At 51.4% G+C, this 24,759-nt stretch overlaps 1 protein-coding gene across 2 annotated transcripts; it reads right to left on the bottom strand.

Annotated features, from left to right (window-relative positions):
• Positions 1-1,116: 1,116 nt before the first annotated feature.
• Psd4 (pleckstrin and Sec7 domain containing 4) lies at positions 1,117-23,501 on the bottom strand. Of its 2 annotated transcripts, XM_075985319.1 has the most exons (17): positions 23,397-23,501; positions 15,485-16,519; positions 14,021-14,152; positions 13,678-13,786; positions 12,912-13,251; positions 10,005-10,181; positions 9,065-9,145; positions 8,826-8,938; positions 8,559-8,617; positions 8,298-8,387; positions 7,103-7,146; positions 6,566-6,726; positions 5,472-5,542; positions 5,031-5,194; positions 4,522-4,666; positions 4,118-4,261; positions 1,117-2,746 (listed from the first exon to the last, which is right to left on the bottom strand). In XM_075985319.1, exons 2-17 carry the CDS (start codon positions 16,403-16,405, stop codon positions 2,489-2,491), a joined length of 3,009 nt encoding a protein of 1,002 aa, XP_075841434.1. In that variant the 5' UTR covers positions 16,406-16,519; positions 23,397-23,501; the 3' UTR covers positions 1,117-2,488. The 2 variants fall into 2 exon arrangements, with proteins under 2 accessions (XP_075841434.1, XP_075841435.1); XM_075985320.1 differs by lacking the exons at positions 4,522-4,666; positions 23,397-23,501 and having other exon boundaries at positions 2,484-2,746; positions 15,485-16,514.
• Positions 23,502-24,759: the final 1,258 nt, after the last annotated feature.

The raw sequence follows: 24,759 nt of genomic DNA, 5'->3' as shown, positions 1-24,759 counted from the left end.
CTCACTCAGTTCTCACTGTCTCTGGCAATCAGGTAGAGCCTGTGGGGAGCCCTTGATTGCACCATAAAGCTGCAGAACGTCTTCCTCTTTGTCTACAGAAAGATACCAGCACCTCAAGCCTTTGCCTGGGATAGGTTTCCCCAGATTGTGGGAGGCGGGGCTTGGACCACTGTAAGTTTGAAGACATGGGAAATTCTGCTTAACGTGACGGCCCAAAGCTAACTTCCTTCTTCTTAATAAGCAGGGCCTTTTAGCTAAGCACCCGGCCTGCCTAATGACTGGCCGGTGCATGCTTGCCCTCCAGTGGCCACATGTTAGAATTGCAGCCCAACCATCGCATCTCCAACTCTGCTGATTCTCCAAGTTGACGTGCCTAGGTTGGACTGCCAGGCATCGTTGACCTGGCGAAGCCAGGCAGCCACAGTCTCCCTGCTCCAAATGAATTGGATGTTCTACAAGAGCAAAAGAGTGTTGAAGCGTCACACATGACGTGGACAGGCCTTTACTTTTTATCCTGGTATTAGATATCAGGACGAGTGTCTAATGAGGTCAAAGGACTCACGCACACCCACTTAGCTTGTAAACATCAGTCCTGGGCCACGCCGTACCTACCCGTGCTCAGTTTTCTTCTCAACACGATGAGAGGGTTGCACGCTCATGTGACTGTTACCTCTGCTAGACCTCAGAGTTGCCTGAGAAAGCTCCAAACATGTATGCACATCTACCTGACAGGTCTACGGAGTCAAAGATCTCTGGTTGTGAGGCAGGAATAGGAATAGACGCTTCTCCAGCAAGATAAAGTGTATCTTAATACTGACAGCTGGGAACCAGTGGGCAAGGTTGCCAGTTCACGAGGTCAGGGACATTGTGCTCAAATCCCCCAGCACTGGCCAAGTGAGGTGTCCCATAGCATCCGTAAAATGAAAACCACTGAGGGGTTGAAAATGTTTCTGAGCTTCAGTAGGTTTTAGTTGCGTGACTGGGGCACACACATGAGCACGCAGAACATTCTATATACATACACAAACATATCATACAGGGGCAAAGGAAGATGCAGCCTGCCACACCGCAGGTAGTCCTGGCTACCTAACGCCCCCTTTACACACATGTTTCTTTGGTAGGCTCTATTTATTGCACACCCATTGGATGCATGGGCCAGGGACTCCCCTGCCATGGCCCTAAGGACCAGCCCCACTTTGTGGAGCTCCAAGCCCTCAGAGTGGTGACAAGTATTATCAGAAGGGAGGACGTGTGGCCCAGCAGGAAGGCAGGAGAGGTAACACGTCAGTGGAAGGGGAGGCAGCAGAGGCCCCCCAGTTGGCCAGAAACCTCTCTGCACACATGGGTGAACAGAGACAATGGTAGCTGCTCCCTGAGCCCAGTCTCCTCCCTCACAGGCACAGCCCTAAGTCCCTGAGTCTCCAGTACCTCCTCTAGAGAGCAGGCATACCTGGGAAGAAGCCAAAACAAAGTATAAGGGGATTTCCCAAGGCAAGGCAGCAAATTCCTAGGAGCTGCCCTGGGAAGGAGAAAGAGGTCCAGACACCCTCAGGAACGTAGCCTTGAGAAGCATCGAGGGTGGGCTTTGGGGGGGCGGTGAGGGCTGCAGAAGGCAGTGCCCCAAGTCTGGCCAAGAACTCAGGCCTCTGATCTCCACTTTCACCACCAGGCAGACTCCCAAGGGGCACTGCCACCACCCTTTCACCTCCTCACCCTCCCCAGTGGTCTACACTTGAAGAACCACCCTCATTGCTCTCAAGAAACAAAGGCTCCTTGTTCCGAGAGCTCTACACGGAGCTCTAGAGGCCCCCACTCCTCCTGAGTGGCCTGACACAGGCCACAAGCTCGGCTCTGTTGATTAACAATCGGGCGTGCAGTCTTCTCTGCCCTGGAGGCACTGGCTGATTGGAGAAAGAAGCAGCTGGAAGATCAGAGGCCCGAAGCCCCACAGTCCCCCTGAGCCTTTAACCTGCCGGGGCCTCTGTCAGAAGGCTGCCCTCTAGTGGGCAGTGCTGGAGTAACGCTGCTCCCGGCGTCACAAGACCAAGATTCGTGGCCCTATACTCTTGGAACCCTCCTCTGCCAGGTGGCCTAATTCTAAAACAAGATTGTTTTTGGTGATGTGATCATCCTGGCTAGACCGCCTCAAGCTACCTCCCAGAAACCCAGGCCCATAATGTGCCCAGGAGATGAACCCGCTCTGTGTTTTAGGGGATGGAGCACACAGGGGACAAATTCTGCAAGTGGAAATGCGTCTTCGCGCAACCTTCCTCTCGAATGGTGGTCAGAGATAGGGTGAGAGAGGCGCTGCCATGGGGGAGATGGCAAGCAAGTACGGCAGGATTAAGAAAGTTCTCGAGAGCCAGGAAATGGAGGACGCAGGGAAATGAACCCCATCCTTCATCACCACGGTCCTGGAAATGTAAGGTTTCCATCTCAGGTCTACCCCAGAGCAGGGATTGGTGTCCGTGAGCTGGCAACGGCGGCATCACAACTGATGGCGGTTTCTCTTGGGAATGATCTTCCGGTAGGTCCTGCGCTCGGAGATGTTGCGTTTCACCTTGGCTGTGGTGGGCGCCTCATCCTGGTGCAGGGAGGGGCTGGAGTGGGACTTCTTCAGGCTGGGCTTGGGCTCCGGAGTGCCTTCCGCTTCCCTCCGGAGCTGATCTTCCCACAGAGCCAGGTCTCCCCGAGGAAAGTGCAGGCGGGACACCAGAAGCTGCACGTAGGTCTCATATCGGGTTTTCTGTAACACACGGCCAGATCGCTTTAGCACAATCCGGGTTCCTAAGTGAAGCTGCCAGGTGTTTGCAGCTATGGGGGTAGGGCGATGCCCTAATAGTTCTGTACTATTAAGCATCTATATGGAATGAGCCTACTGGGGTCTAATCACACACAGGCAACTGTGGAAGATGATGCAGGCAGCTCTATCCGCTAATACTTTTTTTTTTGGTTTTTCGAGACAGGGTTTCTCTGTGGCTTTGGAGCCTGTCCTGGAACTAGCTCTTGTAGACCAGGCTGGTCTCGAACTCACAGAGATCCGCCTGCCTCTACCTCCCAAGTGCTGGGATTATTAAAGGCGTGCATCACCACTGCCCCGCTTATCTGCAAATACTCTTAAGGCCTCTGGGACTAGTATCTTTAAATCTAGAATATCATTCCCAGTTCATAACCCCACTGGACCCTGCCCTGGGAAGTTAGCTGGGTGTGAATTATTTTCACATTATAAAGGATGAATTGGTCAATAGACACAGGGTCCAGATGCATAGATGGGTTGTGATAGCAACAAGCTGGGTCCTTACCTCACCCAAAGACCTCTGGGAAGTGGGGCAGTCATCACCATAAAAACAGCCAATAAGACAAAGGGCTGGGCAGGGACTTACTTTGAAAGCTAGAGAAGGAGTGGGCTACACAATGGCCGGGTGGGTATGAGCAGGAAACTTATTGATGATGCCCCTTCCTGGTCTCCAGCCGCCAGATGTCTGGCTCACTCTTTTCCCACATTGTGCCTTGCCAACCCTTCCTTTCTGGTGGATCTCCACCCTGATAAGGGTCTTTAATGCCTCTGAAGCTGGTACTTGGCATTAGGGTCCCAGAGTGTGCACGGATACAAGGCCATGGCAGAACAGGGGTGGAGGTCAATGGGAGACTAGAATTAATAGAATCAACTCCGACAGAGACCACGCATGAAGCACACATGTGACTGGAGGGTGTAAAGGAACAGACCGACCCGGTCACATCATTTAATCTCTCCATACTTCAGTTTCTTCATCTATAAAATGAGACTTGTAGACTATCTTATACGATTGTTACCTATCCCAGAATCCTTAATTGAGATAATCCAGGTAGGCAATCAAAGCATTAGGTAGGCAATAAGAGGACTAATTCGGCTATATCGTTTTTCCTTCATCTTAGGAAAAGCTGAATATACTCCTCAGAGGATAAAGTGTTCTTGGGATGAAAAGTAAAGGGTCCTTAGTGCTCACAGATCCCACTCCCTTCGCGTCCGCCCCTGCATGCTGTGCTCCTGGTTCTGAGACAGAGGCAGCCAGGAGAGGGCGGCAGAGGACCCAGCCAACCGGCGGACTGACCACCAAGCGGACACTAAGCTGCTCACCTCGTGTTCCAGATACTCCTTCCGCAAGCGGTACTCCTCCAGCTCGCGGCCTCGGCCCCGCCGTTCGGGCAGGTTCCTCTGCAAATCCAACAGGTCGTCAGAGGCAGCATCCAGGCAGTTCTCGTGGGATCGATGCTGCTCCTCCTAGGAGAGGAAGGTGAAGGAGAAGCTGACCCGTCTTCCACCCTCTCGCTGCTCCCTGCCTGGCTCGAACTTCTGATTCAGATTGTGCAGCCTCCCCCGCCCCCCCCCCCCCGCATTCCTGGTCACAGGGTGCAGAGTGCTTCCCAGCTCCCCAATCTGTCCCATGTCTAGTACTCTGCTTGGACCACCGCCTCCCCCTGCTGGACGACTGCTCAGCCTCCCCCCTCCTCGCACCCCTGGCTAGTTAGGGGAGGCAGTACCAGAGAGCTCTGGGCGGGGCTCATGGGTAGGATGGGCCTCACGAATCTACGCTGGGAGCCCACTGCGGCTGGAAAAGGGGGTGCCGAGTGTGTGGCAGCGGCCAGGTTGATGCGTGCAATCCAGGAAGCCATTTCCTTGGCAGTGCTGCAGGCAAAGGGAGTCGTGTGTCCCCAAGGATTCCCCAGTCCCATCATCTGCCCTCCCCTCGCCTCAAACCTCTGTTGCCTCCCCAAACCAGAAACACAACTTTAGTGGGGGTGAGGAGTAGGGGGTGACTGAATTTTATCCGCCAGAGGAAAATCCAGGATGGTAACAGAGTTTATATCAAACGTCAAAAACAATCTCTGGTGGCATTCTAGAATCTTCGGTTAGCATACAAGGAGAGGAATCAGCTGTTCTCACACATTCTATTGCATCCCCAGCACAGAACTTTCAAGTTTCTTGGTTAAGGTAGCCAGGCTTGGGACCACTGAGGCCTCGCCACTTCCTCCCGCTCTAGGGAACTCACGGAGCCTGAAAGAGGTAGAGACGCCAGTCTGCAGTCCGAAGCTGGAAGACATATGGCTTCTTGGTGTAGTGGGTAGCAGGACTGGCTAGCGAGTGGTGCACTCCCACGGGCTCATCCACGAGATGTCCCACCAAACTCTGTCCATCCAGCCAGGGGCCCTCTCCCTGCCACCAGACACGGGGGCTCAGTGACGAGGTTGTCGGCAGCGCCCCCCGCCCGCCCGTTCTGGACCTCTCATGATGCCATTAGCGGATTCTAAAGAGCGCTGTAACAACCGGCATGCATCCAGAATGATGGCGCTCCGATTAGCTTTCCCTCCTGCGTCTGTAACCAGCATTCTAAGCGACCATTCCCAGTCTACAAAGTGCTTTTCCGTCCCTCTTCCCTGTCTTCTTTACCCCAGCCCTGGGAAGCCAATAATCCGCACAGGTGACTCCCTACCTTCAGGAAGTAGAGAACCATCCCTTTCAGTAAGGTGTGAAACATCTTCCAGCCTCGCTTGCCCCATGGCGCTGTCCCAAGAGGAGACACAAAGGTGGGTGGTGGTTCTACATCCAGACTCTATACAAGTCTGCACAGAGTCCTGGCACACCCCCCTTAGACCACCTCCAGTCCCTCACAAGGAGGTGCAGGAACACGGAGCATACCAACACGATGAAACATACAATCAGAATAGACATCGAAAGACTCCCCACAGAGATGAAACCAGAGGACCCACAGACATATAAGCAGATATTCATGAAGACTCTCTCTCCCCAAACCCCAGGTACTCAGGAACAAACAATTCTTCCTGGCACCTTCCTACAAAGTGATGTGTTTGCCCGAATAGGGAGCACCAGGAAACCCTTTGAGCACCAATCCCCCTTTCTCTCTCTTCCTAATTTCCTCATCCTGGCCTGGTAGGGCAAAACCTATTCTAAGCTACTTGGCCAGAGGGAGGGCTGTTTTCCTGTGGTCATCTGTGGGAGCCCCACCGGGACAGTGTTAGCCACTATGCAGTGTTTAATCTGTGGTTCTATTACAGTGATCTCTGCTCTGGTCAGGCAGTTGCCCTGCTCAAGGGCTTTCCGCTGCCCTGAGATTGAGCCCCAGTTGTCAAGTATGGCAAATTTTGTCCTTGCCTTTTATCCATTCTGAGTGGATTCTGCAGTGTTCTCTGCTGTGTAAGGGATGTGCTCAGACAATGTAAAAATCCAAACCCTCTTATCTTACAAGGTTTCATTTAGGTTGCTACCATTTGCCAGAAGCTCCCTTATGCCTGTCCCTACAGCTAGTTCTCAGAATGCCTCTCCCTCCCCTTGCCCCCATACTCAACACAGCCCCCCTTCCACCTTCACCTGAGACACTAACATGCTTGTCCAGTCTTCGCCTTACCACAGGGGTGCTGTGACCTGGGACTAGCCAGACCTAGTTTAGCTCAGCATTCAGGAAAGAAACACAGGTTGCTCATTCTTCTCTGCATCACAGCACAGAGCACAGTCCCCAGGTAGAGCACTCCCCGTGAACACCCTCATACCCAGGCAGCAGACACTCACTCTTCTTGCCGTCAGCATCATGATGCATCTTCCTAGCCAGGAAGCCTTGTTTATAAGTGGGCACTGTGGGGTCCTGAGCCATCTGGAGGAAGGGGTTGTTTATCTTGCTGGCTGAGGGAGAGGGCTGGTCCTTTTCGGGTCTGGCTGCGTCCTCTTCATCTCTGGATGGCAGAGAATCAGGGTGGGAATGCTGGCAGGAGTGGTACCCTCTGCCTCTTGGGGACTCAGCAACACCATCTCTACTGGGGGGGAGTGCCACTGGAACCTCTTCAAGGAAAATCTCATCAAAGACCGATCAACCTATCAACTCCCGAAAACACTGCCGTCCCTACCCCTCACCAGCTCTGGCTTCTCCAGGATTACCCAAGCTCCTCTGCCCTCCCCCAGATTGGTCCAGCGCCCTGCCTCTGGCACCACCCACTCAGAAGGAGGACTGTGTAGGCCCCTGACCTTCTCCAGTTCTCAGGTGGGCAACAGTGAGTAGACCAGAGGCAGGGATGAAAGGCAAGAAGCAGAGGGAAAGGAACTCTCACTTACACAGCCCATTCGAGCTTCTCACTTCGGATAGACCAGTAGAGGGCCTGGAATAGAAGCATATAGGTGAGAGGAGGGTCTATGGTACCTACATGTGTTTTGTTGGCAGACATTTGTGAGAGTATGTACTACCTCGTCCCTCTACCCCATCATATTTGGCCTTCTCCTGAGCAGGTAAACATTCACGATCCATTTATCCATCCGTCTACCCATCCATCCCTGTGCTGGATACTGGAGACATAAAGATATCAAAGCAGCCAAGGCTCTTCCCTGCACAAACTTAGTACATTCTAAAGTATTCCTTTGAGAGAGAACATGATCCCCTCACCCACATACTGTCCTGTCCAGGGGTACCTGACAGAGAAGGAACGTGGCTGAACAACACTCACACAGTGCATATTTGGTAAATGGATGAATGAATGCTGGGTTAGAACTTTGAAGTAATGTATCTTGCTTGCTTCTATAGTCCTTGTTCCTGGCAAGGTGCTTGGGCCACAGGAAATGTTCAGTAACATTTGATCAGCGAGTAGATGAAAGAGCCAGTGGTCCAGTTGCTCAGGAAGCATGAGAGCCAGGCATACTGCACAACACTTGACAACTTTCATTTCATCTTGACACTGACATTGGGAGATGGTCATTTCTCCCAGAAGCAACTTGAGTTGACTGAGTGGCATTCTGCTTAAGACTAGGACTCAAACCAAGAACACCCAGCTCCCAAACCTGAGGTTAGGGTTTTCCATACATGGAACTTCGGGTCTCATGCATCCATTCAATACACTAGTACTTATCAGACTTTAAAGGGGGTAACAATTCCCTGAGATGTAACAAGACATTTTCAGGTGCATAGAGTGTGGTTCTGTAGGTCTAGAGATGTCACATTGTACAGCCAACAAGTCCCAAGTTACCACGGATACTACCAGACAGGGACACACACACCTTGTCCTCGTAAGGACCTTTTTTTTTTTTGGTTTTTCGAGACAGGGTTTCTCTGTGGTTTTGGAGCCTGTCCTGGAACTAGCTCTTGTAGACCAGGCTGGTCTCGAACTCACAGAGATCCGCCTGCCTCTGCCTCCCAAATGCTGGGACATAAGGACCTTTTATCCAAGCCATGTCTGAGCTCTACTTTCCTCTTGGACCTAGAGTTCCAGGCTGCAGACAGAGAAGACAGGGAGGGTCCTGGCCTTGGAAGGAGCCTTACCTTCAGCAGCTCCTTGGGGAAGTTCCTGCCGTCCTGCAGCCCGCTCAGGTTGTTTATGAATTCCTGGCAGCTCATGCTTTTTCCAATGTTCTGTGGCCATGGAGAAGAGGGAGAGTTTGAACATTCCACCCTGATAGAATAGACCCTAGGTGGCCACTGGGGGAACTCCAGGGCCCTGTGTGGGCATATTCCCAGCCTCTCGTCCATTTTTCCTTCCTCACCATGCCATAGCCCCCTTCTAGGTGTTCTCCCGCTCCTTACCTGTCCATGCAGGTCTGTGTTAAGGAGCATGACGGCGCAGGTCAAGGTGTGTATAGAATCTGTTCCCGAGGGAAGCAAGTACAGAGCTCATTGGAATCTGGACTTCTGTGGCTTCTGCCCACACTAAGGGTGACTCCCTCCATTTCTCCATAGATAGCCCCAACACACTCCCAGAAGCTGTTGCCCAACGAACCCCAAGTAAACACAGGCTATTTTGATGCCGCCCCCAAAGTCCTTCTGCCCCACCCTTGACCCCACCCTCCATACCTACTGAGGGGAAGGCTCCAGGATTGCAGTAATGGAAGCGTTTGGAAAACTGGTAGAGAATCCGTTCCCGTTCCTGGGTCTCTCCACTGAGCACCAGGGCCTGGAGGAACCCCCTGCCCAGGAAAACCAGGATTAAGCAGAGCCATATCCCCCCAAAAGCTTGGGACCACTGCCCTGCAGCTGCCCCTAACCACCCCCACACCCAAATCCTGTCTCCTCAAAGGGCCAGAAGGCCTTACCGGAGGGCTCGGTCCAGGTTCTGTCCTTCAAACTGGAAGAAGGATAAGTACGCCTCAGCCACAGCCCTGCTGAAGTCATTGCTGTAGAGGGCAATGGAAATAAAGATGGTGTTGGGGATCTGGTGCGGGAGAATTGTCTGTATCCTGTCAATCATGTTTTAAATAAATGCTGATTGGCCAGGCAGGAAATATAGGCGGGTCAACCAGAGAGGAAGTAGAGGTCGGGCGATGAGAACAGGAGAATTCTGGGAAGGAGAAAGCCCATTCTTCCCAGTTCTGCCCAGACCACCGAAGAAGCAGGATGTGACCCTGCCTGCCCCGCTGAGAAAGGTACTGAGCTATGTGGCTAACATAGATAAGGGTAATGGGTTAATATAAGTGACAAGAGCTAATAAGAAGCCTGAGCTAATGGGCCAATCAGTTTATCACTAATGCAGACTCTCTGTGTAACTTCTTTGGGGCTTACCGGCTATGGGAACTGGGCAGGACAGAGACCCCAACAAAGCAGGCCCTCATGTTACAGGGATCAGGCTGAGCTGCAGGTACAGAGGGGACCAAGGGTGGCAAGAGCTAAATGAGAGAAAGGTATAACCAGGCTAGGTGTCAGGTCTCAAGAAAGTAGTCAGTGGCTAGCCTGACCCTGCTACTTGGATCAGTGTTGGCAACAGGCCATGTGGGGTCTGGGATGGGTAGGGGGAGGAGTCAGGAGTTTCAAGTGAAACTGGGAAGAAGCAGAGCTGGCCAAGAATGGGGGTGGGGAGGAGCCAGGATGGAGATAAAGGGACGAGAGGTAGTAATGGTAGTGTCAAGGCTGGGGGTGGGGGCGTAAACACAGGGGATATTGGTCAGGGAAGGGGAAGAGAGAGATGGTCAGTGGAGGAAGCCTATGGGTAGCTCCCTCCTGTTACTGCCTTACCCTTGTGTCTCAAAAGCTCCTTACTTCTTGCGTAGGTGGGCAGCCACTTCAGACTTCCGGAAACCATCCAGCTGATAGAGACGCAAGGCTAGGTCCCAGGCCTCCTTGTCATTTTTGATGTTATTAGCCATCTTGGCTCCAGATGATGGCCTCCAGCCTTTCTCTGGAGATTGAGCTTGGGGCATGGGGCTCTCAGGAAGCCTAGAAAAATCCATTGGTGTCCTCAGACTCACACTTGTGCAGACGCGCATGTTAAGTGTCCTCCAAGGACATAGGAAGGAGTGGCCAGAGCTCAGGGTTAGAACTATGACGCCTGGGCCTTGAACGGTGGGGTCTGGAGAAGTTGAACCCAGGTCCTCAGCATGAAGAGACTGGGTCAAAGTTGGGTTTGGGCATGGCTGGGCTGGACAAGGAGATCTTGGAGAAGAGGTAGTGAAACAAGACCCAGGGGATTAGAGCCAAGCTGGTGCCACACCTGCCCAGGTTAAGCCACAAAGATATCTCAAGCTTATCTCATCTTGAGTGGTAGGTCCTTTAAGGACCTCAGTGGTGTGTTGAGGTAGTGTCCTGACTAATTTTATATCAACTTGACCCAAACTAGAGTCATCTGAAAGGAGGGAGCCTCAGCGGAGAAAATGCCTCCGTAAGATCAGTTGCAAGGCATTTTCTCAATCAGTGATTGATGGGGGAGGGCCCACCACCGTGATGGGTGGAGCCATCCCTGGGCTGGTGGTCCTGGGTTCTGTAAGAAAACAGGCTGAACAAAGCCACGGAAGCAAGCCAGTAAGCAGCTCCCCTCCTCGGCATCAGCTTCTGCCTCCAGGATCCTGCCCTGTTTGGGTTCCTGTCCTGACTTCCTTCGTGATGAATAGTGCTGTGGAAGCGTGGGCCGAATCAACCCCTTCCTCCCCAGATTTCTTTGGTCATGGTGTTTCTTCGCAGCACTAGGAGCCCTCCCTGACAGGTAGGATTACTTCCCTGTCTGCAGCCATCCTCAAGCCTCTATGCCCCAGCCTCAGCCCCAAACCCAACTCTAGAGCCCCGGTGGACATAAGGTATGAGGATCATGTTGAGAACAGGAAGTCTGGCTTTAGGAATGGCAAAAAACTGGAGGAGTAAGAGGAGGTTTCTGAGGTACCCCTTCCCTGCCTGACAGCTTTTACCCTATAAATGGCTGGATACCTGTAGAATAGGCATAAACAGACCCAGACAAGTCACATCATAGCGAACACCTGAAACTAAGAATCTCAATCCCAGCCCTACCTCATGCCTGTTCCCCTGAAACCTTACAACCAGATTTCTGGTGTATGCATTTACATATTCGTTATCTGGATTTCCAGCTAGGGAGTAGAACAGCCCTAACCTGGAAACAGTCACCGAGACATGGCTGATCACTGGAATTCACCCAGCAGCCTCCTCCACACCAACGTGCGGGTCAGTGGGTGGGTGCTTTGCTGGTAACTCCCTGCTTCCTAAGCCTCCTCAACGTCCCACCCCTCGGTAATAAATATAACATAAATACATCCGGAGCATAAATACAAAAGGTGGAATTCAAAACACAGGGATTTCATAAAGTCCATGAAAGCGGTGCTAGAAGTCTGTAGGAGTCAAAAGGAAAACCAGCGACGGTGGGGAGGGGCAACCCCACTGAGCCGCTGAAGATGAAGAAGTAAGAATAGCTAGGCACTCATCACATCTAGAGAGGATGATCTGGATAACCTAGTCAAGGAAGTCCCAAAATATGATTTAACAAGCAACTTTGTCAATAGTATTCTTGTTAAGACTCAATAGGAAGGCGTATTGGGGGAAACACTTCATAATGTGGAATTGTGTACTTTAAATCAGCAAATCATATGCTATATGAGTTATAGCTCTATAAAGCTATAGTTTAAAAATGTCTTCATGTTCTTACTATGAAAAGTCAAGTATAAAAGAGTGAGGCCAGGGAAATCAGAATTCCTACTGTTAAACAGGATACTAATTTTATTTATACTGTATCTGGTGTCATCTACCCAGGTAAAGTCCAAGTTATTCCTGTTTTTTTCCTTCATTTTCTCTGGAAGGTTGTCATTTTAAGTGAACTGTCTTGCTTTGGCCTGGGGTGAGATTTGCTTTCATCTTTGGTACAATGAACCTCCCTTTTCAGATTTCAAGTCTTCCAGGGCAACAAGGCTTCCAGATTCACAAAAAAAGGATGTTTTTTTATTGTGACATCAACTGACCACCCAAGGGTCCTGAAACAGGAGCAGGGTCCACCCTGTAGTTGCCACACTATTGGGTTCATGGTCTGAGCTCCAACTGGCTTCTGTTAGTCTCTTTAACATGGCCCCTATTTAGTAATCCAGAAGAAAAACCCTTTTCCTATCTAGACTCAGAGGGGCTGCATGCTTAGAAGCAGTGTGCTGGGGCAGGGAGTCACCTCAGTAGGTTTCTTTGTGGACTTGTTCCTACCTATGGCTGCAGTTCTGAAGCTACACAATTCCTGCTGTGGGCTCCAAGATCTAGTCTACTAGTCCCTTGCTGAGATCTAGGCAGAACCTGGACCAGACACGTTAGTGAAGTTCCCCCATTAACTCCAACTTCACGAACAGCCTTTAATCCCTACTCACTAGCTCGTACCCACAGTTCTCCAAGCCTTTACAGGGCTTCAGTCAGGGTCTCCAGACTTCCTCCCTTCATCTCTTCCTGGTGTCTGGCTGGGGACATTAATGATTCTGCTTCTGTATGTTTTAAGTCTTGACTCTCTGTAACTCTCTGCTTTTAAACATTCCAGGCTTCTGAAAGTGTGCTCATGTAATCCGATATAATCCATAGACTGAAGTAAGCATTAGCACATTCAATTCAAAGTGCGTTTCTCATGCTACACTCAAACCAGGGCATTCTTATCACAAGACAAGGAAGGGCCCAGGAGTCAGCTAGCCTGAGACTCACCCTTCTGGAGAAGTCATGCAAACATGGTTGCAGGCAGCTGAAGCATCCTTAGTCCTGGCTGGATCTTCACACTCTGCCTCCTGCCTTAGGTTTGGGGTTTCCTCTGTCTCCTCTATCTTCAGGGAACTTAATTCAGATTCATCCTCTTCCAGGAGCAAAGAGGGTGAAGCATCCTGTGGCCACTCGGAGTTATGGAGCTGGACTTGTGGACTGTCCTCCTGGGAAGACATGGGGCGGCCCTCGGATTCTGGGCAGCTGGGCTCCAGTGAAGAGGTTTGACTTCCCCAATGGGCCAAAGTGCAGGGTATGGGCTCCTGGAAGCAGCCAGCATCCTTCTCACCTGAAGAAGGGCAGGAATGAGCATGCTCAGGGCTGGAGGCAGGAGAACAGCTAGCTGCTGCCTCCAGACCTCCTTTCCTTGGGTACCTCCCTGGAACTGGGCAGGATGTCCCATTTTACTGCAGACAGTGATCTCTCTCTGTCTATCTGGTGGCAGCTCTCAGGATTCCAGCCCCCAGACACCTCAGGATTCAGGACTTTTGCTGGGCCAGTAAGACCCAGCCAAGAGAAATTCTGTGTCTTGTGTACAGCCCTTCATTCTATCAGTATTGGAAAGCTCATTTTATTTATGAAGGCATAGAAGAGTTCATCTCAAGTATGTCTGGCTCCAACACGGTGCAATGAGTCCAACAAGGACCTTGTCTCCACTCTGAATTCCAAAGCACCCCCACCTCTCAGTTTCCCAGATCCCCACACTGGATCTCACCTCTGTTCTGGGAGATAAGAGGTTCCTGGGGCCAGGAAGGATCTTCTGCCTGCTGGTACTTAAATACAGGTGGAGCCAGATCCGAGAGGCTCTGGGGTGTCTGTGAGCCCTGGGAGTCAAGGGAAATGAATGGAGAAGAATGGGAAGAGCTGGAATGAACCATGCCAAGACTGCATGGAAGCCCCTCCCTTCTCCCAAAGCCCATGGACAACAGTCTGGGTTCTCAGTTCAGAAGAGGAACTGTGGATGGGGAGAGGCACCATGCCATAGGAGCCCTGGAAAGCAGTGCGGCGAGGGTTCTTCACCGATGGAGAAGGTAAGGCACACAGGGGAAGAGACTTACCCAAGGCTGCGTAGGACACGTGGTGATGGCAGGTCTAGGGTCAAATCCAAAGTTATCTGATTGCTGGATCAATTTGTGGTTCGTGGAAGGTGCCTTAGGTGAGCCAGGGCTAAGACCATCTTCCAGAGAAGTCTGAAAGAAGGAACATTTGATTTGCCCACAGAATTGTTCCAGGCCCTTCCCCATTCCCTCTAAGACCTTTCCTCCTCAAAGGTTGCCTAGATGGCTCCACGTGTGGCTGCTCCCACCCCAGATGGGGTGTGTCACAGGAAGGATGATGGCCAGCCACACCAGGGCAGGGTTCCCAGGCTTCCCGCTAAAGACCTAGAGCCTTGGAAGGAGGTCCTGGGATGAGGCATTGCCAAAAGACTGCAGGCCTCTGATCGCCACCGTTCTTTGGGAGTGGAGAGATTAGGTTACAGCCTTCTCTGCCATCTTAAGTTCCCCTTATCTATAGAGCAGAGAATTCTGGGAAAACTGTCCCCTGCTGGCCTCCTAAAGCTTGTGACAAACCCTGATTGAAATCAAGGCTCCTATGTCATTGTCACAAGGGCCTGATCTACTGACCCTGCCTAACAGGAAAATGAAGGCTTCTGAGCTTGAGTAACAAGAAAATCTCTCAAAAGAGAGGACAAGTCTCCTGACATAGACAGCTCTCTGTTTGGGGACACGGGTCTTCTTAGATAGCTCCGTGACAGCTAGAGATGTCTGGGAGGTAGGAGGGAGGATCCCAGAAAGGTTTGGGACACCATGAAGGGAGGTGTTGCCTGTTCTCTAAGCCAGTCATCTAGTCTTAGCTCCTTGAAGCCGGTAACATGGAGACTCCTTGAAGTTAACAGCTTCTGTGTTCCAAACGACATTATTGTACTGACAAAATCTCTCATTATTCTGAAGTCTACATGAGTTGATCTTTGTGTGTGAGAGGATGTATGTGTGTCTGTGTATCTGCGTTGTACAGAGAGACATATTTCTATGTGCTCTCTCTCTCTCTCTCTCTCTCTCTCTCTCTCTCTCTCTCTCTCTCTCTCTCTGAGTGGTGCTTTCAGGTGAGCATGCCCAATATGCAGAAGACAGAGGTTGATGCTAGTGTCCTCCTCTGTTGCATTCTACTTTATTTTCAGACAGAGTATCTCTTATTAAACCCGGGGCTTGCCATTTTGGCTAGGCCAGCTGGCCTTTGAGATCCTGGGATCCCCCTGCCTCCACACTCTTCCCTCCAGTTCTGGGTTATAGGTATAGGTGTGCATTGCCACATCCAGCTTTTACATAGGTTCTCAGGTCCATGAACTTGACCACTGAGCCATCTCCTCAACTGCGTCCACAAGAGTCAGTTTGATGTTCTCTCACCCTAGATCTCCCCAAACTCTACCTTCTGAACAGTGTCCTAGGCTTGTGCCCCTTGAAGAAGGCCCTCCTTGCCATGTCCCCAGCACAGCCCTCACCTGGCTTCCTCAGCCAACTTACCTCATGCTCCAGACCAGGAGGTACTGTGGGAGCCCCTTCAGTGGACCCTAAGGCCAAGCAGGGGTGCAGCTTATAGGAAGGCACAGGGAATGGAGGGGTGGCACACCCACCATGATCAGCAGAGTTGCTCCCCAAATCCAGCTCACTTTCTGGCCTCCAGAGCCCTGTGCCTTCTTGGAGTGAAGAATCCAGGGCCTGAGGGCTATGAGACTTCATCTCTGGGTGGGAATCTGGGTACCCCCAGGAAAAGCATTCTCCTTCAGTACTGGTGTCTGACTCAGGGCTCTCCAGGAAGAGGGGATTGTCAAAGAAGATGCTGTCCTCCTCAGCACCCCACTCTGGGGAGGAGCCTGGCATCTGCCCCCTTGGCCAGGCCTGGTTCTCCTCCTCAGGCTCACCGCCGTCATCTCCAGAGTCTTCATCCTCCTTGGGCAGGCTGGGGCTCAGGCCCACATCCTCAAGGAAGTCCTTAGAAGGTGGGGGGATGCAGCACCTCAGTTCTGCTCTGAGTCCCTCTGTTTTCTCCAGCTCCTCCTCCAAGTCCAGGACACACATCTGGGCCTGCAGGATGCCAGCCCAGAACACCACCTGTGCGGATGAGCTCTGGTTCTGCTGCGGGCTCTCCAAAGAGCAGCTGTCCCCCCTTGACTGTGGCGATGCTGGTGTCTGCCTGGCCTCCCCCTGGAAAGAGTAACTTCCCAGGCGAGTAGGCTCCGCATCAGAGCTACCGAGATGAGCATCACGCCTGGTGGATTCTGGGGGGTCAAAGGGCCAGGAGTGCTCCTGGCAAGGCTCGGAAGGGCGTGGATGGCTACGTATTTCATTTGGACATGTCCCTGGGTAGGGCTGTAGGTTGTCTTCCAGCCGGATGTTGAGAAATTCCCCAGGCCTGGAGTGGTCTGAGGGTCTATTGTCACCCATCCTCCAGAGAGCAAAAGCTGAGACGAAGCCCTTGGCAGTGTCTGTTTTCACAATCCCATTTCATGAATTAGTAGGCGCACAAGCCACGGTGCGAACTGGAAACCCACATCCAGCCTGTAAATGCCCAAAGGGAGCATAGATTAGAGAAGGACCACAATCCACACAAGACCTGTGTCCAAAGTGCTAGACACGTTCAGAACCCATGTCCGGGGCATCTGCTAAGGGACACTGCCCTCTCTGCCCTTCCATGGGAAAGGGGGTACCAGACATGCCCTGTGACCTCACAACTTCAAACTGGCATCAGAATGGCGCTTATTCTAAAGACACCCATATCTTGGTTGAAGAGGTCCTCAGCACGAAAAGAATGCAAGGTTAGCTCAGGTCTTTCTCTTGTGAGCTGGGTCAGAGAAGGCAGAGATGGGTAGGTGGGGGCAGAAACAGCTAGAACACCTCAGGGCACCAAGAGAGCAGAAGAAAGCCAAAAAGACTTGGAAGCCAGAGTGAGCATGAGTCAGACATAGGCTATATAGCAAGCAGCAAGGAGCAGCCAGCCCCAAGCCAGCAAAGCCACGCCTGCCTACCTTCTCAGAGTATGGGTTCGTTTGTGGGCCTGCGCCGTGGACAAGGCCAGCTCCTTGGCGGATTCCTAATGTGCTATGTGCAACTTAAGGCAGAAGCAGCTAAGAGGTTCCTCACTCACTCAGCCTCATGAAGGAGAAGCTCCAGCCCCACCGACCCCACCAAGGAGCACAGCGCTTGTTTCCTAAAGGGGAGAGTCTCGACTTCCAGAGAGGGTGAGACCAGAAAGGAACGGCCATGTGTGCCTCAGGTTTCAATGGGAAGCGAGATTTCTGGTACATTTCTCCCTCTCACAGCTGAGGTGGGCCCCTCAGCAGATCCCCAAAGGAACATAAGGAATGTCGCTGAGAAGGAGTCTCCACCATCTCCACCAGCGTGAGATGCATGGTTACCTGGCTGCCAGAGTGGCTCCCGATCCCTCTTAGTGACGGGCTTGTTTTCATCCACTGGATGCTGAAACTCATAATTTGGGACCTGCTTCCCTCTTGTGTTGTCCCCAGGAAGTGCAGATCTAAGTACACAGATGTGTGACGTGTGTTTCCAGTGTTAAACACACCCCTGGCTTCATCAAATGTTTCTTTAATTTCCTTCTGTCTTACCTTCTTCAAACATAATTCTTTCTGTTTTACTTTCTTCAAACGTAATTCTATCTCAAAAGACTGGAGGTGTGCCTGAAAACTGTACTAGTGTATGTTCAACAGATGATAATCCTCAGAGTTTACACACCAAGGTTGGGTGGTACCTACCTACTACTTAAGGTTACCTGGAAAATAGCCAGGGGGTCATGGTGCACACCTTTAATCTCAGCACTTGGGAGGAAGAGGCTGGCAGATCTCTGTTAAGTTCAAGGCCAGCCTGGTCTACAAATTGAGCTTCAAAGCTACCCAGAGAAATCCTGTCCCAAAAAAACAAAACAAACAAACAAACAAAAAATTACCTAAAAGACATGGCTTTGCATGAGAGAGAAATGGTATGGGACTAATATGGATGTCAGTCTCTACCTTCAAGGCATCTTTCTAAAAGACCCTAAAAACAGTGTCCGTATCTGGGTTTCCCCGTTCCCTCTGTCCTGACACCATGTTCTGTTTCTCACTTTATTATAATATAAACCTGGAGTTGCTCAGTGATAATAAAGTTCTGGGATTTTAACATCCTGGGAAGGGCCTCTGAGCAGGCTTCAAGTCCCTCTACTGTTGTGGGAACTCTTTCAGCCAATAGTCTTTAAGATACTGGCCCGCCTTGGGCATGGCCTCGTCCTATAGGTGCAGATGAAAAGCGTGCATGTCCCTTTTCTGCTGGATTCAGCTCCAGTTCCCAGCGCATGTAGAGGACTGCGGATCGCTACCCTTATTGTGAGTTTATCCCCAAATAAATAAACCTTTGTTATACTCCATTCCGGGCTATCGTGGAACTCTTTGGTACAGCTACACTCTACGGTTTAGTGATAAGTCAGTGTCTCCCAGACAGATTTCCAGACAAAGCAGGACTTCCGCCTGTAGTTAACCTCTGCCCCGAAACAAGAGGATTGAACTCAGTCACGCCCGTCAGTCTTCTCCAGGTGTTGTGGGTTGGCCTCCACTCTGCCCCCTTGTTTCCATTCTTATCCCATCTCCAACCTTGGACTGCAGGCTGAGGACTTACAGCCTTTGCTAGGTATGACAGAAGGGCAAGGTGGGCTGCCTTGTTCCCCATGCAACTGCTCATTTCTGCCCTGACCGCTCTCTGTGTCAGAGGCCTCAGACAGTCCCACTTCTGTTAAGGAAGGGATACATATGCCTTAGAACCTGCTGTAGTTCGGACCCCCAGAGGTTCATTCATTACAGTCTTGTCTCCAGCTCGGCACTAGTGGGTGGCACTAGAAACTTTACAAGACTTCCCCTAGAGGGAGGGGTCACTGGAGGCATCTGGGCATGTAGCCCAGGCGATGCACTTACTCTCGCTACAGAATTCACTTGATGGGACACGTGCAACTGTGATCTTGGGAATGGGAAGAGGGGCACCAAAACTTAGAGGGAATCCCGTGTGTCTCTTTGCAAATTGGTACTTAGACATAAATACATGCATGCATGCATACATACATACATGTGTAGAAAGCAGCAATAATGGAATATGTTCATGGCTACCATGGGCATCATTGAATTTTGGGTTTTATTTGGGTTTGCTCTCCCAAAAGAAATCCAGTGTTCCTCCCTGGAAATTTTCAAAGATGGGGGAGGAGGGGAAGGATGAGAGAAAATACGGTTTTCTATACACCAAAGAGGAGAGAGCAAATTTCTGAGATTTGGTATCTGAAGGACTTAGAGAGAGAAGGGCCTAGGAGGTCAAGGGAAACTGAGGTAAAGGGGAAGAGAGGTGAGTTAACAAAACCCAAAGGCTGCTGGTTGGTATGCGGTCTGACTGAGCCACGATTCTTTCAAAGCAATTAAAGTCAACCAGACTGCATTCCACATTACTCTATTTCAACTCCCAGGGTTTACCCAGAGGGCTCTTGTTGCCTGTAAGTAAGCTTGGAACAGGCAGGTTCCCTTGGGCTTCCTGACCACTGGGGAGTCTCATTACTGGGGTGGTGGATCATGTTCTCCCCAGACCCACCCACAGATTTCTTGGAATCATATCATTATCTTTTAGTTCAGGTGGGTCAAAAATTCAAGACTGGTTTTGACTGGAGACGTTCAGGTCTCTTTATATGATCTCGGGGTTCCAGAGCCTGAAGACAGGGCCTCAGTTCCAGGAGGCCAGGCCATGTGGGAGGTGTATATCTTCATGGTGGAGTTGCTAAATTAGGCAGATAAACACCTAAGGGATGTGGGCAAGAGATGAGCATTTATCATGTACAAAGCCCTGGGTTCAAACCCAGTAACGATTTTAAAAGAATGAAAAACAAAACAAAACCAAATTCCAGCACTCCCAGTATCTGTGACATGCTTGAAACACCCTACGACATTATCCGACAGTCACATTTAACTGAGCGGTCTGTTTTATCTGGCACCCGAACGCCATGGGAGAAGGTGCAGTGGATGTTACCTCGCCCCTACAACGGGACCTACTTATCCAGCTGTACAGCCAGGAGCTCATCTCTCACCAGGCTTCCCATGAATGAGGCAAACCCAAAGACCCACTTCTCTCTAGCAAGGAAGCCAAGACTTGGGGAGGTCCACAGTTTTCTAGGTGGCTCAGCAAACCAGTGAAGGAGCTGGGGTCCGGACGCAGGTGTATGGTTCCCCTAAGCCACACTTGCTTCCTACCCACAAGTCAGTGAGCTTCTTCCTTTCTCTAGCTTTTCGGTCTTCCTACTAGAATGGATGAGTCAGATGACCGGCAGGGTGTAGTCCTTCTGATGGCCCTAGCGGTCATCTGGGTGAAAACTGAGACCAGTGCCCTCCCTCCTCCGCCATGAGAAAAAAGAGAGCAGAGTACATGCATACCTTAGGCGTGCTTCTAGAATTTTCTTGACTTTTCCCACCTCCCAAGTTCAGTGAAACCCGCCCCCCACCTCCGCCCACCTTTCTTACGTGTATTGGTTTATTTTGTATTTGCGTGTAAGGGCAGCTTGGAGGAATCATTTCTCTCCTTCTCCATATGGATTCCAGTGATCATACTCTGCTCCTTGGGCTTGGTGGCAAGCTCCTTTGCTGACTAAACTCTTTGGCCAGACCAGTAAAATCTCTTTCAAAATCTCTCATTTCAGCAAGGCAAAGATTCGGCAGTAAAAGGCTGTGCCTCCTAAACTAGGTTCTGTTGACTCTGAATAAATAAAGTGGCCCTTCGATTTCCGGAGTGCTGGGATTCCTCCAGAAGTTTAAGGACACATGGCCCTGCGAGGTGCAGGAAAAGCCTGCGAGTTCCAGAAGCTACTGTGAGGAGTGACCAGGCAGTGAGGTAGGAAAGGGAGCCGCGCTGCTTCACTGTGTGCCTTCTGCCTCAGTCTTGAGCTCCGCATTTCAGGTGATTTTCACTAGGAGGGTATTTTTTCAGGAAAGATATTGCTAAGCTGGACATAGAGCTGGTGGGAGGCAAGTGACACACGGGGACCAGGAGGTCAGTCCCTCTTACTCTACCCTAGAGCTTCAAGGATTTTGTTTTCTTTTGGTTTTGTCACAACACGATCCTCTTATGTACCACCTCTGGTTGGCTTTAAACTCATGGGTGATACTAACACCCCTGCCTCATGAATGCTAGACTTTCAGGGGTGCTCTGGCACACCTGGTATATACTGTGTTGGGGACCAAACCCAGGGCTTTGTGTATGTTAGGTAAAGACTACCAACTGAGCAACATCCACAGCCCATAAATTTTTTTGGTTTTTGCAGGGAACAGAGGACACCTGGACTTTACTTTTTTTTTTTTTTTTTAACAATGGATTTGCTTTTTACTCTTGGCTTACAGATTTAGGTTTCTGTTCTAGCTTAAGAATGGAACCTGCCTTTAATCCCAGCAGTTGGGAGGCAGAAGCAGAGGGAACTCTGTGAGTTTGAGGCTAGCCTGGCCTACAGAGCTAGCTCCAGGACAGCCAGGGCTACATAAAGATACCCTGTCTTGAACAAACAAACAAGAGAAAGAACGAGAGATCGAGTATGGAGACAGTCATTCCTGAGGAGGAAGGGTGACAACCTGGATCAGGGTGACAGTGGAGAATCTGATGAAGAGGCTCACAGACTATAATCACATCCTAAATCTACAACGGCCTGACCCTGTGACAGGGAGACTTCACCTGCTCCCTTATCTGAAGAATAAGGAAACTGGACAGGAAGGCCACCCAGCAGGTTTGCCGTGCAATGGGACTAGTCTGAGCGCTGACGCTAGGCCTGGGCCTCAGAAGATGAGCAAGGAATTGTCACGTCTCTGCAGCCCAACTTGGTTGCGCTGCCATTCACCCAGAGAAGCAAAAGTAAGCGAAACACACACGCATCAAGCACGCAAGCACACACACACCTCCTTGTCAGGTTCATCTAGATGCACATATTGTCAGCTCTTGGCCTGCTGAAGGAGACAGCCCTCAGACCTCTCTGTCTGGAATATGACACCTCCCTATACACACACACATACATGTGTGCACACACACACAGACACACAGACACACACACTATAATTTAAGCCAACAAACTTAGTAAGTTAGTCTGCTTCCTTCCTTTGACCCCATAACTGCCCTGACCCTTCCAGAGACATGGGAGGTGAGCTGTCAAGTCTGTGTAGCCCAGGCAGTGGCAGTGTCCCTGGGGGAAGGGCATCCACAACCTCCAAATCAGAAGACACCCACAGCAAATGGAGCTTCCTGGAACGGAGGGAAGGACTGGTTCCTCCGCCTGAACCTGGGCCCAGAGCACTGTGAGAACTGGTTAGGGGAGGTCCCACATCTTGCTCCCAAGGGTGCCTTCATGCAAATGTAGGGGGTAAGGGCTCCCCATAACACATGGTAAAACCAGCTCATGCTCACGAAGAGAGCAAGGGATGCTGGTTGGGGAGCTGACCTAAATCAAAGCACAGGAGCAGCTGTGAGCTCAGAAGGTGAAGGACCCCTAGGAGGTTAAGTCAGACCTCCCCTTCCTTGGGCCTCTCATCCAGGATCGGGGTCATGCTCTCTACCAGTGGTTCCTATTCATAGCTGGAGGAAGTACTAAGATGCTCCGTAGTCCCAGAGGGCTGGGGACACACCTGCTTGGAGCCCTTTCTTTCAATAGTCCTGGTCCTGATGGGACAACTGTCTCAGCCATTTAGAAAAAAGACTTTAACTATGGAATTTCAGGCCCTGGAAGGTCGAAGCAGCTGAGGACCAGTTCCAAGGGGCCCTAATGGGCCTACAGTGTCTCATAGAGGGACATTTGGGGGAGTGACATGGTCCCTCTCACACATCAGGAAAATAGTCCTGAATCAAGGCTAAACAAGTGGGGGGGGCTCCTTCTTCTAACTCCAGCCTCTTTGGGTGGGGCCGGAGTATAGGGCGGAGCAGGGAGCACCTTAAGGGCCGAAGCCCAGACACCATTTGTACAGTGGCCACACCCAGAACAGCTTCTGCACCCTCCTGAGTCCCTAGCCTTCTAAGGTCTACAGTCAAGAGCAGTCGGGACCTCAACCACAGGAGCCATGAAGACTTAAGGCAGGTAGCCTTGCCTCTTTACCTTACAAGTTTCTAGAGGCCCCGAGGAAAGGAGGGAGAAACAGACGTCAGAGAAGGGCCAGATTGAGAGTTAGACAGAGGATAGATAGCGTGGGGGGAAGACAGGGGAAGGCAAGGGTCCTGTGAGGTCAGGCTCGTATCTGGTATCCAAGTAGTGACTGATCAAGCCCAGAAACTTGTCTCCCTTCGGCGCACCTGTCCCTAGCCTCAACCACAAGGGCCCTCATAAAACTCTCTATTTCCTGGTCCCCTAACCCAAACAACCCCAGCTCCACTCCCGTAAGCCCACCTAGCTCACCTTTAGGGACTAGAAGTTAGGGGCTCTCCTGGACTCCCCTGCTCCGGGAACACTTTCTGTTGCTCAGTTGCCCGCCTGTGAATGTGGTGACTGACGCTTCCGACTTCCGTTCCCCTCACCACCGTGACACACACCCCTCCCGCTCCCCAGGGCTCCCCAGCCCTCAGAACAGCTCAGTACCTCACACTTCCTGCCCACAAGACAAGGGCCTCCACTTCCGGCTTCAGCATCTCCCAGCGCCCCATAAACTGTCTATGCCGCCTGCTCCTTGGAAGCTGCTACCCTGGAACACAATCCCAGAAAGAACCTGCCACAGATTGGCCTTCTCCCCAAGGACGCCAGGGCCTGGGAGAAAGGGGAAGATGAGGCCTGGGCTGTGAACAGGCCCCTCCTCCTTCCTCCCTGTGGTTTTGCCCCAGGTTCTGAGTCTGCCTTAGCTAGGTCTCCTGGAAGGTTACCAATGGAAGACAGAAGGGTCTCAAGTCAAGCATTTTGTTTTTCACATATGACATTTCAGTTTTTATATGGTTATGTCCTGTGCCACTACTGATAATGATACCTGAGATATGTTATGTTACCAAAGCCCTCCTTCCCCCCCACCCACCGAAAAGCTCCTTCACCGCTTCTCACTCTGACCTCACAGGCATGACGGCTGCAGTCTCTGCACAGAAGCAGCTGCGCTTCAGCTTGCACAAACGGGAAGTTGCAAAGCTGGGAGTCAAACTAGGCCTTCGGAGCACACGAGCACACGAGCAGCTAGTCCCGGCCCATTCGCAAGAGGTGAGACCCAGACACAATTCCCTGGGACAGGCTCAGAGGCCAGTGGGAACCGCAGTCAATGTAAACAATCCATATCTTCAGTCACAGCTCCGCCAGACTCTACCTTAGCCACAGTTCCAGCCCCCCGCAAACCCACCTACCTTGCCCCGGTCCTCTTTACTGGCCTGCCCACAACAGTGGTGCTGTCCAAGGCCTCAGTTATGGGCCTTGTGCGGGTAGCCTACATTGAGAGGGCCTGTCTCGGGTTCACGCCTTCCTCCAGCTGTCCTCCTCTAGTAGAGGGAGGGAATCTAGCGATGTATCGATGTATCTGCCTGGACCCACATACTCCTCTGGGTGTGGAGAGTCTTAGAATTCTCTGCTCTGGGCCTGTGTGGTCCCCTCCCCACCCAGCACATTGCAGCTCAGCACAGCCCGAGACTAGATTTGGGGGAGGCTAGAGAACTGATAGCAGAGGGTGGGTAGAGGGTAGGCTTAGACTCGGGTGGAGCCACCCATCCCCCATCCCCACGCATGGAGAGAAAGAGAGGTGGGGCCAGACAGGGGCCAAGACAGGACTAGGTTCTGCTCCAGGAGCCACACT

Source organism: Microtus pennsylvanicus, chromosome 9 (genome assembly GCF_037038515.1).
Source record: "Microtus pennsylvanicus isolate mMicPen1 chromosome 9, mMicPen1.hap1, whole genome shotgun sequence".
NCBI lineage: Eukaryota > Metazoa > Chordata > Mammalia > Rodentia > Cricetidae > Microtus > Microtus pennsylvanicus.
The sequence above is the reverse complement of the archived record's forward strand: the minus strand, read 5'-3'. Positions and strand labels throughout refer to the sequence as shown.